Source organism: Lupinus angustifolius, chromosome LG17 (genome assembly GCF_001865875.1).
Source record: "Lupinus angustifolius cultivar Tanjil chromosome LG17, LupAngTanjil_v1.0, whole genome shotgun sequence".
NCBI classification, from domain to species: Eukaryota; Viridiplantae; Streptophyta; class Magnoliopsida; order Fabales; family Fabaceae; genus Lupinus; species Lupinus angustifolius.
Genome location: NC_032025.1, coordinates 6,876,178 through 6,892,261, shown reverse-complemented (window position 1 = coordinate 6,892,261; position 16,084 = coordinate 6,876,178). Strand labels below are relative to the sequence as shown.

Sequence of the window (16,084 nt, the reverse complement as noted above, 5' to 3'; positions counted from 1 at the left end):
TGCATGAGCATGTGAGGTGAAATGATGAGAAATTAAACATGAAATGCCTCTCAATCCTAAAGCATGGAATTCTCTCTTTTCTAATCTCACAAATGCAATGTCATATAGATGCAACAATTAACACGAAATATGCTCTAACTCTCTTAAAAATGCAACATGCAAGTTATGGCTTCAGTTCTGAAAACGCAGTTTATAAAGAATCACTTCAGCAGCCCAGTTAATCGATTAAGACCTTGGTTAATCGATTAACGTGTTTCAAAAACGTAACTGATTCTGTTTTTCCAAGTTTTCAGTTTCAACAACTTTTCAAAAACTTATGTTAATTGATTAAATCATGCCTTAATCGATTAACTGCATATTTCCAAGTGTATTTTCAAATTGCAAAACTCAAATACGTTATGCACTTAATTTATATGCATATGAGACATGTATTGAGTTTACCTAAGCCTTAGACTCAACCTAAACTAATTACTAGTCTAAGTCTATTTCCAATATTGAGACTTAAGCACGTTGATTTGTTGATGATCTTCAAGCTCTTATAATCACAAGTTGCCCTCATCAAAACCACAACATATAGTGAGAAAGCTTTCCAATGTGCTCCTCTTGACATGCGCACTTTCACTTTATCCAAATATATTTGCCACTTGGTACACCAAATTTTCTAATAAAGCATGTAGTGCATGTGTGACCATGTGAACCGCAATAGAAACAAGTAGGCATGTTATTATTTGACTTCTTATGCATATGAGCTACTAGATTTTTATATGGTCTTTTCTTAGGTTCAGGTTTATATCCAATTCCAGATCGGTTATCAACCTTTCTTGTATTAGTCTAGGAATCCCATATTTGAGTGTTACATTAAAAATGAAATATACCAGCCACATTATTTATGGTGATTCAAGTATTGTTCAAGTGAAAAGGGAGAGAAATACAAATATGGAGAAAGAAAAAAGTATTGTACTTATTTATGTCGGTAAAAGGGCATGTCTTGGCCTTGTCATAATTGGGATAACTCTATCATTAGAGATGGTTTGTCTACGACCGTAAATGCCCACAAAAATTTAAGTGGGTATGGGTATGCCCGCATTGACTTAATGGACAAAAATCAATGTCATGTCCGTTTTAAAACGGACTAACGGGCTTTTGGGTGGCTCACGGGCATTGTTAAATAATTAAAATAAAAAAAATCATATAATAAATAAATTTAAATTAAATAAAGTTATTGAAGATAAAAAATTAATAAAAACGTTGATATTTTATATGAATTTTAACAAATTAATTTTTTTAGCAATTAAAAATCACATTACATCATAACTTATTTGAAATTTTCTTAATTTTCTCTTAAAGTATATTCCTGGGTCGCTCGCATTGCCCAAAGGACATCCTCTTGGGCTTGCGGGCAAAACATGCAAATGGTCAAATTTTACATGTCCTGCCTGCAAAGAAATGTGGGCTATACGGACGCGCCTGCGGGCAATGCCCATTTTGTCATCTATACATATCATTAGTAGAGCTGTCAAAACGGGCTGGCCTAGTCGGACTGGCCCACCAAAGCCCAAAAATTTATAGGGTCTGAGTATCATATTAAGTACTTTTTATAGAATCCGGGCTTTTTAGCCCGGCCCAACCAGACTATTTTAAACCCGGGCTCGGGGCGGGCTTAGGCTACCCGTTTTACTTATTTGTTTTAACTTTTTTTGGGACATTTAGTTTGGTAATAAGCACTAAGTGAAAATTACAAAACAACTTATAATAAAAATTAGATAATAACTATTGTATTATTCTCTATTAATTAGATTTAACTTTTACAAGAAAAACATAACAAGGAAAATAACATTTACAATAAAACTAAAATCAACATAATTGTTTACTATAGAGAACTTTACACAACCAAATTTAATATAATAGTTCATAATGAAAGTGTTGATAAAGAACATAGAAAATATAATACTTTTGATAGTATTCAAAGATTTATATATTAAAGTGAAGTTATAAAGTACATTGTGTTAGAGAGTGAGAATCCAATATAAATGAGATATTTAATAAAAGAGTTATGTTAAAAATCATACGTCTGGACTTAACATCATGTCTTGAATCAAACACAATGCATTAGATCTATAAATTTGGTTGCATTTTTTTGCATAACAGATGTGTTAAAAAAGTTATAGGTTAATATCAAATAATATATATTTTGTTGAATAGATTAAATATGTTAACAAAAAAATTAGCTTATGCGGGCCAACCCACCACAACCTGCAGCCCGATTAGGGCGGGTTTGGGCTACAATTTAATATGTATAAATTGTATCCAGGCTTTTTAGTTCGGCCTAGTTTAGCCTGAACCCGATGTAAACTAGCTCGAACTTGTCCAGATAGCCCGTTTTAACACATTTAATCATTTGTGACCCAGATCATGGCACAAAGATATTTTCCCTACCAAATCAGGGAGAGTTATTCAATTTACAGACATTGGGTAAACATAAATAAGAATGCTACCTAATGATTTTAAAAATTGGTTATTGTTGTGGTAAAGGTCACAACATAACGAACCTGGACAAAGGGAGAACTTTAAGTGGCCCCACTTTAGTTGTACACAACATTGTAATAAATTAAAGAGAATAAATAAGTTATTTCCTTGCTAGTGAAATCATGACATATGTCATGTTTCAACATTTTCTATAAAAATATTTTTAATACAAAACAAAATAGTACACATATCATAACTTTACTGGCCAGAAGAGATAAATTATCTCCTGATATGAGGAGATACATTATTCTCTAAACTAAAATGGCAAGCAAATTACAATGAGTTTATAATACAATGCACAAATGGATCTATTCCAACCTCACACATGTAAGATTCCACAGATCATAGAGATTAACTAGAAATAGTGTCTCTCAAGCTCTCATCAACCTATTGGACAGAAACTATCACGTGCAAGTAGATCGATAGATCACTTCCCAAGAATGGTATTAGCCAGAAAACAAAACGAATGTTAAGAATTCAGTCTAGATTCTTGTATTTCTCAAAATGGTCAACCAATAAATGTCCTTCTAAGCCCAAATTAAGGTGGGCGTGTAGCTTCTAAGGCTCAAACTTGATGTACAAGCACAAGTTGAAGATTAAAAAGGCAACTCACAATTGAGTCAGTCCATTTGGACCAAAAGGGGGTGTCAGAAAATAAAGAAGTCCCACATTGGTTCACTATATGGAACAAATTTCACCGAGTCCTTACAAAGTGAGTGTTTTGAAGATCATGTCCAGAAACAAAAATATTATAAAATTTCTGACTCTAGCAAAATTGAAAACTGGTTAGGTTGTTAATGGGATCGTGATCCAGAAGAGAAGAAGATAGAGTATTTACTGAATCACCTCTTGAATCTTTATTATTAGGAAGATGATTATAAAGAAGAAAGTACAAACTATTTATAGAAAGAAAATTAACTAAACTACCTAACTGGATTAATTAAAAAGGAAAGCCTCTAACTAACAAAACAAAAAAGGAAAAAGATTGAGCTTCAGTTAACAAGGCCCGACAAAAACAAGAAGGAAAAAGAAAGCCTGAATAAAAGGAGAAGTTGTTGGAACATATTTCTTGTTGGAAGCAAGGATGCTAGATATGAAGGGTATAGATACTGATGGAGGTTTAACCCCCCCCGGTTGTAGAGTCCCAACTTGGTAATGGAAGAATGGAACAATTTTGGTGGCAGAGGTTTGGTGAACATGTCTTCTAGTTGGTCTGCTGAGGCGATGAGAAGAAGATGAAGTAATCTTTTTTGAATCTTCTCTCGAACAATGTGGCAATCGATTTCTATGTACTTTATGCGCTCGTGGAAGATGGATTGTGAGCCAAATAAATTGCAGAACGGTTGTCACAGTGAACTGATGTTGGAGAAGATGTTGGGAGTTGAAGATTAATGAATACATATTGCAGCCATTGAAGCTCACACACTAAACTTCCTAAAGCTTTGTATTATGCCTCTGTTGAAGATTTGTTCACTGTATCTTGCTTCTTGGTTTTCCAAGAAATGATGGAAGATGCAAAAGCCTGTAATTAATTTTCTTGAATCCAAGCATGATGCCCAATCTGAATTTGCAAAAGCTTTAAGAGTTAGAGATGAATTAGCAGAGAAGAAAAAGCCCTATGCAGGGGAAGTTTTAAGATAATGAAGAACTCTTATGGCAGCCTTGTAATGGGAATCTAGAGGCTTGGACATAAAAAAGGCTTAATTGTTGCACAGAGTAAGCTATATCAGGTCTAGATATTGTTAGGTATATAAGTCTTCCTACAAGGCGTTTATAAGAGGAAGGGTCAGCTAGGGGTTGTCATTGGTTGGCCTGCAATCCGGTGGATGAGTCAAAAGGAGTTTTAATAGGTTTAGCAGCTAGGCATCATGCACCTTCTAGGATAGATAAGGTGTATTTCCTTTGGTTAAGGTGAATGCCCAATTTTGATCTAGCAATTTTGAGGCCAAGGAAGAATCTTAGGGGACCTAGGTCCTTAATTTTGCAGGCTTGGTCTAAAACATGCTTGACATGATGTATTTCAGTAATGTTGTTGCCTGTAAGAATCAAATCATCCACATAAATAGGAATAACAATAAAGGAATTAGTGAATTTTTTTGTAAATAAAGCTTGGTCAGCTTGAGAATGAATGTACCCTAGAGATAAAATTTTAGAGGATAAGGTAGTATGTCATTTACGACTAGCTTGGTTTAGGCCATATATTGATTTATGCAATTTGCAAACAAGGGGAGATTTGGGAGGTAATAGGCCTGATGGTGGCTGCATATAAACTTCTTCATGTAAATCACCATGGAGGAAGGCATTATTTATGTCAAGTTGTTCTAAAAACCAGGAGTTGGTGGGGATGAGGCTGTGTTGCTGTCTTTTTTTCTATATGAGCATAGAGAAGGCTTTACCTATGGTAGGTAGGGGTTGGATAAGCATTATTTGGGAATGAACATGAGCATATTACTCATTTAATCCTTTGAGAAATCTAATAACATAATCTTCTTCCCTATATCGTTTTACATCTTGAATGATTTCATGTGTGCATATTTCAAGGCATGTACAACTTCTAATAGGTCTAAACACTTCCATTTCTTCCCATAGAGTTTTCAATTGAGTATACAATCTTAGCCAGGGTAATCTTTCTTCTTGCAATTCTACCATCCTGAACATGTCTCCTTGATAAAATCTTTCTTCCAAATCTTCCAAGCTTATGTTGCAGAGTCCATCCATAGAATCGATTTTGTTATGGATTCTTTGATTTAGTGTTGTATCCAAGATAACACCATGGTGTTGCATCTTCTCTATGGTCTGTATGAGGGATCTTCTGGTTTCGATTGAGGTAGGGTGCCATCAATGAACATGATTTTGTTCTTGGATTCAAGAATTAATTTGAATGCCCTTGACCAAGAATGATAATTCGTTCCATCTAAAGGAGGGGTAACAAAAATGAGGGACGAGTTCTCACTCGGGTGAAGAAAGAAGGGGTTGCAATCTTAGTCATTGTTGCTCATTTTTAGGAGGAAAATGAAGAATAGTAAAAGGAAGAAGGAGAGGAAGAGAGGTGGTGATCATAGCTTTAAAGCTCTGATACCAAGTTAATGGGATCGTGATCTAGAATAGGATAAGAGAAGAAGATGGAGTATTTACTAAATAACCTCTTAAATCTATATTATTAGGAAGATGATTACAGGGAAGAAAGTACAAACTATTGATTGAAAGAAAATTAACTGAACTACCTAATTGGACTAACTAAAAAGGAAAGCCTCTAACTAACAAAACAAAAAAGAAAATGATTGGCATGTAGTTAACAAGGCCCAACAGAAACAAAAAGGAGAAAGAAAGCCTGAATAAAAAGAGAAGTTGTTGGAACATATTTCTTGCTGGAAGCAAGGATGCTGGAGATGAAGGGTATAGATAATGATGGATGTTAGGTATTAGTGGCCTAGGAACACTTAGAAGGGGAGGGGGGGGGTTGAATAGGTGTGGCGGTTAAAATTTACCGCTTCTTATCAACAACCAGTTGCTGGAAACAAAGTCCAGTTAATCGATTAACAAAACTGTTTAATCGATTAACTTGATGCACATAACAGATTTACTTAAATAGGCTTGCACAACAATTAAGATACACTTGAACATATATATTTCAGATATTTTTGCGCACAAGTATTAACTATATAGCAATAAACAAATATCCAATTTCTTAAGTACAGATTCAATGTATCATGGCAAGAAAACAGAAGAAAGATAATGAAAGAAAGAACAGTGCAAAACGGATTTTTATCCTGGTTCGTTTGCGGTCCACTGCAAACTACATCCAGGCCTCCCCTACTGAATCAGGGAGATTTTCTTTCTTCACAATATTGAATTAAGAATACAATTACCAATTCAATTTACAAGCACAAGAGGGATGCTCCCTTCTTGATATCTAGAATCTCTAAAACCTGGTTTGACTCTACCTTTTCGCCTCTTGAGAAAACCTTTCTCGCGAACTAGCCCCAGCCAAGAATCTTATCCTCAAATCAAGACCTCCCTGCCTTGGTGAAGAACTTCAATCTCTGTGGTGATCTCACACCACGAGATAAATCCAGACTACACAAAACACGTTAAAAGCAAGGTACACTAAGCACAGAATGCTTAAGATATTACAATATAAAGACTCTAAGATTAACCCTTATTCTAATCAGTTAAGTCATCAATGTATGAGTGAGTTAATCAATTATCAGTATACAGGTGGTTTCTTTCTATCAAAATCTAATGCATGATCATGTGAGCAATATTAAAATGAATATGAAACTATGCATAAACAGAAAGCATGTTATTGCAGAAACAACATAATTCTCTTCTCACACATGCAACTCTCTTGCAGAAAAGCAGTAAAAACACGTATGCAAATGCTCTCTAAAACAGCCCAAAACAATTAGAATGAATGTTGTTGAGTTCTGAGTGAAGCCTCGTATTTATAGCATGGCGAATAAGTGGTTTAAGCCGTTGCGAAAATAGTTAAACAGTTAAGCAGTTACAACAACAAAAACAGATTTCAGTTATAACACAGAACAGACTCGTTAATCGATTAAGACTTCCATTTAATCAATTAACGGACTAACAGAATAGCATAGAAATCAGTTAAAACAGAAAACACATATTCAACAGAAAATCAGTTACGTTAATCGATTAAGTTACCACGTTAATCGATTAACTAGAGCATTTATGCATATGTTTCAAAAGGCAAACTTCTCATATGTTATGTACAATATATATACATGTTCTACCAATTATATTATGCCTAATATGCACATATAACATGTATGATCTATGCATGAACATACGATTAACTAGATGATGTATCTCATGAATATGATAGTTCAATTAAGATGGCTTAAGAGACTAACATATAGGTTCACCTAACCTATACTCACTTACTACGGCACACATCCCAGACTACTTAGATCATAGACTCAATTTATATCTTGGTCTAGATATGACCAAATGAGCATAAGGTATGTTTATTGTTGAGTCATCTTCAAGCTTTATTAGAACCTTATTTTCATCAAAACATAGGCTAAGATATGCTAGTATTATTCTTGACACTTTGCACTTTCAATGGAGGTTTAACATAAGTATTGTGAACACTCATTTTATTTGGCTTATAAAAAGCTCGAAATATTTTTAATATCAAAATATTTGTAACATTATGTAGTGGCGACTTCAAAAAGTCGTGTAGCCAAAAATTAGTCTATGACAAATATAAAGGAAAAAAAGTATTATTAAATCTCAACTACCTGAATCCTTCTTCCTCCCATAGAACAAAAAGGAAAAACAGCCAAAGATTAGATATATATTGAAAGGCAATCTCCACAAGGCTTGGTTGACAGCTAAATTTCTGCTATATTACAAGATTGAAACTCTAGAGTTAGCTAATTTACAAAACAGTAATTCAGTAACTCAAGTACAACACCACATTAGTGGAGAATAAAAATCAAGGAGCAAGAAAAGAATGTACATCTTTATTAATTAAAAATGAATGAATCAAACTACAAACAAATTAAAAATATAATAGACTTAACCGTAGTACATTGGTAAGTAAGGAATTCTAAGATGGTCTACCCCACCCTGGCTGCAATATGTTAAGATTATATCTCAAAATCAATTGACAATAAGAGGAGTAATCGAATATGTATTTAAATCATTCCTGATACAATGAAATAAGCGATATAAGAATTACTTTCTAATATAATAATTCATAATATATCAAGCAGATACAAACTAAGTAGAGCATAATTTTTTTTATCGAAAGCCCAAACTTAAGTTTGTGAGCATCACCATTTACTATATTAGAGTGGCACCATGACAAATTACAAACAATATCAACATCTTATAGCACCAATGTGCATAAACTATACTGGATTTACTCATGACAATAGCAAACCTATTGAGTATAGTTAGGAGATTAATATATTAGTACAACCAGGGCTAATAAAACAACACCTAATAAGCAGTAGATATTGTACCCATGCATAAAATACCTAAGAAACAGTTAAAATGGTGAATAATAAAAAATGTATATATCGGTCTACTATACACATACATTTTTGTAAATGCATGCGTTATTTGCAAAGTGTATGTATGTATGGATTGGTTTATTTCAGACTCAATCCCATTTGAACTTGTCAAAAGTCTAGATCCTAATAGGTCGAATGAAGTTTATCCAAATTCAATAACAATAATATTTTAAGATGAAAACTTGGCCCAACTAATTTCGACCAAAATGATTAGGATTTTATTGAACTTAAGTTAGTAGCATAAGCCTTCTATTTATAGAATTTATTTGACCCGACTCATTTGCCAAGTTTAGCACTTACATTTCTCCTGCCCAAAAAGGCATAGACAATCCTTCCTCATGCCCTGTTTGTTATGGAATCTTCTGCCTTTTGGATTTTCCACATAACTTTTTTTGGTGAATAATTTTTAATCAAACAGAAAATATATTATATGTTATGAGAATATGTTGAATTTCTTATGTTTCCCCATATAGAGAGGAGCACTGCGTTTTTATTAGTTAACTGTTTCTCTTATGCTAATTTTTATTATCTATCTATTTATGTTCATGTCATGCTGTGAGTAATATCTTCAAAATTGAATAAATCATTGATTCCGTAAGGATAATGACTAAAAATTAATTGGTTCGAACGGGTCAAAATGATTTTAGCTACTTATTATTATTTATATATCTATAAAATACTGCAAAGAGATTTATTCAAGGTCGTAAAACCATTTTGCCAGGTCCTTAAAAGCAAAATATTGTTATACCATGTTTATGTTATATGCATCTTCTTTACATGATAATTATTTGATAATAATGATTAAATCTATTATATTCTTTACAATAATTATGAGCGATATTTACACCTTAAAAAGTGATTAATTCCGTAAGGGATATCCTCATATAAAAAAGTTTTAGCATTTAATATTGATGAAATTAACTTTATCATCTAATTTAAAATATTAAAGCATAAGGGATGTGGACAGGTAAAATAAAATTACATCTTGCAACATCTATATTATTTTATTATGGTTTGAACTTTGAAGATTGGTCATTTTTTTCTTTGTTTCCCTGTCTAATTTAGGATTCACCATAGTGACCATGTATTGCATAAAGATTTTTCTAAAACTTAAATAAGTTAAAGTTAAAAGTAAAGAGAGAAAAAATGTCTGATAATGTAAAAACTTTTTATATTGTTAATATATTATTTATTTTTTATTATGATTAACTTTTAAATAAAAACAATTCAAATGAACATTAAATGATATATTGATTATGTATAAATCTTTACACTACATAAATATAACTCCAAAAAATAAAAGTATGATATGACCTGAAATATTATTTTAATATACATCACACTTTTATTGAATAATAAATAATTAATCATATCGTGTATGTTTGAAATGTCAATAAGAAGTGGTGGCATCTTTAACACTACAGCTGTCCCCTATGCCCCACTAGAATTAAAGCAATAAGATCAAAGTTGTTTTTATTTTACAAATAAAATGGGCCTAATGTATGAAAGGAAAAATGAGTAACATTTTTGGATACTTTTTTAATGCATTATAATATACTATTTATTCTTTAGGACATGGTGGTAACTAAATCCCTCACCAACTAGGTTACTTTCTATTTTCACTTCCACCACCTGGAATCTTCAATCTTCCATCATTCTACATTTTCCTTTCTCATTCTACCCTTATCTCCCCAAATCTACAGTCACCGTTTCTCTCACCGCTCCTGGCCCCACACCCTCCCTCATCCAACGGCTCAGATCTCCTCGTTAGATTGTGTTAGGGTTTACCCAACCTTATTCGTCTATATTATACTCTCTCACTCTTCCTTTCTTTTTTCTCTTTCTTCTTCCGCTCTCACTTCGTTTCTCTGTTTTTGAACTCACGCGCCGCCCGGTTATTCCGGCGGCCACCATTATCTTTTTTCGCATCTATCACTATATCTATCTTCTCACCTATTTCATCAATATCAAAAATAAAATAAAAATAAAAATAAAGAAAAAATAAAAACAATTTCTCCGAAGTTTCTATAATTTCACTGTGTCTATTATCTATCTGTTATTTCTAGGTTTGTATCGTTTCGAAGAGTAGAGGAAGAGAAAAAATTGAAAAAGAAAAAAAAATTAGGAATCAGATTATGGCTCAGGTTCAACCTCAGAATGCGATTCAGGGTGGTCCTAACGGTGCTGGTGGTGCTGGTAACCATTTCGTGACGACGTCGCTTTACGTCGGAGATCTTGACCCAAGCGTAACCGATTCGCAGCTCTATGACCTGTTCAACCAGTTAGGTCAGGTCGTGTCTGTTAGGGTTTGCAGGGACTTAACCACTGGAAGATCACTTGGTTATGGTTATGTCAATTACAGCAATCCCCAAGATGGTTAGTTTTTTTCTTTCTCTTAACAATTTGGTTTAATGAAAGTTTCGCAATAGTTTCATTTATAAATTGTGGTTAAATGATAAATCATCAGTGTTTTTTATTTTAGTGTTAATTCCTTGGTGAGAGGTTCATGCTAGCTATTAGTTTTTATGTACTGCTTTGTGATGGTGAAATTGGAAAGCTAGAAACAACTAAAGGAGTGTTTAAATGGCATATTTGCTATATGAAGATGTGTTTGATAATGCTTGTTATCTTAATTGATGCTTTTAATTTCTATTTAATGCAAGAGTGGGCTTTTATTGCTGCTTATCAAGCAAGTATGGTAAATTTGTTCTGGCATGTTTTATTTTATTGCTTTATAAATGTTGATGTGCTTGCAAAAAGACTTGCATGTTGAAAGGTGCATTGTGAATTCAATTTTTAGTTTAGAGTAAAAGATGAAAACTTAGCATGCTGTTCCAAAGCTAAGCTTTTCGTAGTTAATTATTTTGATGTTTAATTCTTCAAAGGGGGATAAGATGAGGACTTTTTCATGCCTTTTCTGTAGTATGGAAAAATTATTCTAGAGACAATTGCACTACTGGACGAATAATGTAAACTTGGCATTTTTCATGTGTGGAAGGAATGATTATTGGAAAGAGTGAGGTGTAGTAGCTTATGCATTAAATGCAGTTTCGTATGGTAGCATCTGGCAACAAATCTAGATTAATGATGTAGGGAAACTTTGGGGTCGCCATTTTCTGCAATGGTTGGCTGTCTAGCAATAGTGTGAGAATTTGAGGTAGGTTTATACTTCAGACTCCATATTTACCTGAGCTAGCCTTGCAAGTTCTGCTTCCCAAAAAGGTCCTGGATGTATAGTGTATCGCCAGGAGACCTGGACCAACACTGAGCATACCTAACTTTATCCCAAACGTTTTCCATTTTGCTTCTGGAATTTGTAGTTCACATCTAGTTGTAGGTTGAGGGCCAAACTATGTAGTAATTAGGTTTTCTTTGGACAGGCCACTAAAGTCACGTCACTTCATATGATATAATAAGAAATTGGAATGTAATAAGAAATTAGTGCCCCTAAGATCAGTTCTTTACCGTTAGAAAGGTACCAAACTGCTTCCCCGGACCTTAAAATACATATCCACAAATTCTCAAGTCCTTTGATGCTACATGGTTTGCCACAAGAATTATGCATTACTAACTGAAGAGGGGTGGAGATGACCGGTAGAAGCCTGTAGGAAGAGTAGATTGAGTGGAGGCTAGTCCAATTCCTAGAGGAAGAGGAGGGGCAAGACAAACCATAGGCGAAATTATTAAGAAAAACTTAGAGATCAAGGCTTTGTTGATGGACATAATTTATGATAGAGCATTATTGCGTCATTCGATCTGGCCAACCGCACCTAGGATAAAGGCTTAGTTGTTGATATTTATGTTCTTTATTATTCTCCATCTGATATTTATTGCCTTTATACATTGATAGGTGTGATGTGAAGAGTTATCACCATGTCATGAAAACTTCATTTAATGTGATTATTACTAATCTAATTAGTTTTCGTACTCATTGATCTGATCTTCACTTATGGTTATATATCCTTAGTAATATAGACTGATAGTTTAATAATTTCATTTTCTGTAACTTTTTCTATGGTTGATTTCCCTTTTTACTTGCTGTTACTAAGATATTTGCTACATATTTACAGCTGCCAGATCATTGGATGTTCTGAACTTCACTCCTCTCAATAACAAGCCCATACGTATCATGTATTCTCACCGTGATCCCAGTATCCGTAAAAGTGGAGCAGGAAATATTTTCATTAAGGTATACATTTATTGGTTCCTCCACATTGTCTGTTATGGAATCCTGCAGAGCTTCTATGTTACCTAGCGTGATTGGTTCTGGCATTGCCATTTGTTTACTTTTAATTTTGTGGGTTATTACAGAATTTGGACAGGACGATTGACCACAAGGCATTACATGATACATTTTCTTCATTTGGGAGCATCCTTTCTTGCAAGGTGGCTACAGATTCTTCTGGTAACTCGAAAGGCTATGGGTTTGTACAATTTGATAATGAAGAATCTGCTCAAAAAGCCATTGAGAAGTTGAATGGTATGCTGTTGAATGATAAGCAAGTTTACGTGGGACCCTTCCTTCGCAAGCAAGAGAGAGAAGGTTCAGCTGACAAGGCAAAATTCAACAATGTTTTTGTAAAGAATCTGTCTGAATCAACCACTGAAGATGAACTGGAGAAGGTTTTTGGTGAGTTTGGACCAATTACCAGTGCTGTAGTGATGAGGGATGGAGATGGGAAATCAAGGTGCTTTGGATTTGTAAACTTCGAGAATACGGATGATGCTGCTCAGTCTGTTGAGGCTCTTAATGGCAAGAAGTTTGATGACAAAGAGTGGTACGTTGGCAAAGCTCAAAAGAAATCTGAAAGGGAGCATGAATTGAAAATTAAATTTGAGCAGAGCATGAAGGAAGCCGCTGATAAATATCAAGGGGCAAACTTGTATATCAAAAATTTAGATGATAGCATTGGTGATGAAAAACTTAAGGAGCTGTTCTCGTCTTTCGGTACCATTACCTCTTGCAAGGTACGTTGTATAATTGCCCTCATACTAAGTGTTTCTTAGCTGTTAATTCCCGGTACATTATATATATATATATATTTTTTACTTGAAAGGTTATGAGAGACCCCAATGGCATAAGTCGAGGATCAGGATTTGTTGCATTCTCAACCCCTGAGGAGGCATCTAGAGCTGTAAGTCTTGGATTTTTCCTGTTGAAAATAATAGGGTTTTTTTAGTTAAACAATGAAAATGAATTTTTCCTTCACCATTTGGCAGCTCTTGGATATGAATGGAAAAATTGTGGTAAGCAAACCTCTATATGTGACTCTGGCCCAAAGGAAAGAGGATAGAAGAGCTAGACTGCAGGTATGTCTTGTTTTAAATGTCGAGGACTTTTCTGCACTTGGACAATGTGTAGGTGGAATTATGCATTACCGATGTAGAATTAATTCTTCACGGTCTTCTGTCTTCCTAGCACATGCAGAAATACTCATCTACACACACAGGCCTTATTCTGTCACTACCCAACGGAAATATTGATTGTAATAGGATCTAAATGGAGATTATAATATGAAAAGTATAAATGTTTTCTGCATTGATTATATTTCCTTCAGATAGATAGTCCTGGTAGTCTTTCTGTTATTTGGGATCAGGAACTTGTGATATGGTGATGCTGTGTGTCTTGCTTCATCATCGATGCAATAAAGATTAGTTTTGTGTTGTATTTTGTTACTGAGTCCTGGTGAACATTAATAGGTTTATACATTGGATTCATTTACTTTATACAGGCTCAATTTTCCCAAATGCGCCCTGTTACAGTGGCACCCTCTGTTGCTCCTCGTGTGCCAATGTACCCACCTGGTGGTCCAGGTATTGGTCAACAAATATTTTATGGTCAAGGGCCTCCTGCTATGATTCCTTCCCAGGTAAACATTTCTATTATGTATCTACTTCATTTAGTGAAATTGTGAAGGGATTGGAATTTTATTCCTCTGATTATGTTGTTTCGCCATTGAGTAATTTCGTCATCAATCTCCTGTCTGACCTTGAAACTTTTGTCAGCCTGGATTTGGGTATCAACAGCAACTTGTGCCTGGTATGAGGCCTGGTGGGGCTCCCATGCCAAATTTCTTTATGCCAATGGTTCAGCAGGGACAACAGGGGCAGCGTCCTGGTGGAAGACGTGCAGGAGGAGTTCAGCAGTCCCAGCAGCCTGTTCCTCTTATGCCACAGCAGGTTGTTTGAGTATCATCTTGTGTTCATATGTTTTTCGATAATCTATATCCTAGTTGGAACATTGGTCTCATAATATTTGGATTGACAGATGCTTCCTCGAGGACGTGTGTATCGTTATCCTCCTCCTGGTAGGGGTATTCCTGAAGTTCCCATCCCCGGGGTTGCTGGAGGCATGTTTTCTGTTCCATATGATGTGGGTGGGATACCAATTCATGATGCAGGACTCTCCCAGCAAGTTCCTATTGGAGCTTTGGCTTCTGCTCTGGCAAATGCTTCCCCTGAGCAGCAGAGGACGGTACACTTTTATACTCACTCTATGTTTACAATGTTAAATTTTTCCCATGGATGAGCAGCTTTATTTATTGCTTGTTAGTGAGGGTGAGTTTCAGAACAATGGTAAGATTGTTTGTCTTGTGACTCGGAGGTCATGAGTTCAAATCTTGGAAACAACCACTTTGCTTGTGAGTTGTGAGAGTAAGGTTGTGTACATCTACCCTCCCCAGATCCGATTATATGGGAGTCTTGTGCACCAGGCCACCCTTTTTAGTGTCTCTAACTAACTCTTGTATGTTGATTGTGTATTTTGTAGATGCTGGGTGAGAATCTTTATCCTCTCGTGGAACAGTTAGAGCCTGATAATGCTGCCAAGGTCACTGGCATGCTTTTGGAGATGGACCAGACTGAAGTGCTGCACTTGCTCGAGTCACCTGAAGCCCTGAAAGCGAAGGTGGCTGAGGCGATGGATGTCCTGAGGAATGTTGCACAGCAGCAGGCTGGTGGTGCAGCCGATCAGCTGTCTTCATTATCACTCAATGACAACCTTGTTTCTTGAGTTTTTTTTTTATATATTTTGAGATTATTGCGTGATTATGGATTGTTATTATCGGCACTGGGTTTGATCCAGTTTTTAGGTTGAGTTTGTTTCATTAGATTTAGATGCTTTTCGTTTGGTTTGTCCATCACCATCTTCCTTGTTTGAAGGGACTATTTGAACACTGATTTATATATGCTTTGAATTTGGTACTTGGAAAAATTTGTTATGTTTGTCTGTTTGATTGCATTGATTTTGTGTGCGGGGGGATAAGAGTGTGCCTTTGTGGTGGAGTTCAATTGTCATAGATGATGCCTTGCCTGGGAACAATAAGGGTATTTTTGCACGATAATTTATTTGGAGGGTAATGGATAGAAGGGGAAAACATTAGAGTCATTAAGTATATTTGTAAGATGATTCTCAGAGCCTTCTATTTTCCTTTGTTCTCTTCAAAAATCAAATTGCGAATGGATCCTAATGCCGTATCTTAAAGGTAGGTGATTCCTCAATCCCTAGTCCC

The 16,084-nt window shown here is 35.0% G+C and overlaps 1 protein-coding gene across 1 annotated transcript; it reads left to right on the top strand.

Moving 5' to 3' along the window:
- Positions 10,709-15,857, top strand: LOC109331421 (polyadenylate-binding protein 8-like). The gene is made up of 9 exons (XM_019565901.1): positions 10,709-10,949; positions 12,644-12,762; positions 12,885-13,541; positions 13,631-13,708; positions 13,794-13,883; positions 14,306-14,443; positions 14,580-14,753; positions 14,842-15,048; positions 15,343-15,857. Exons 1-9 carry the CDS (start codon positions 10,709-10,711, stop codon positions 15,583-15,585), a joined length of 1,947 nt encoding a protein of 648 aa, XP_019421446.1. The 3' UTR covers positions 15,586-15,857.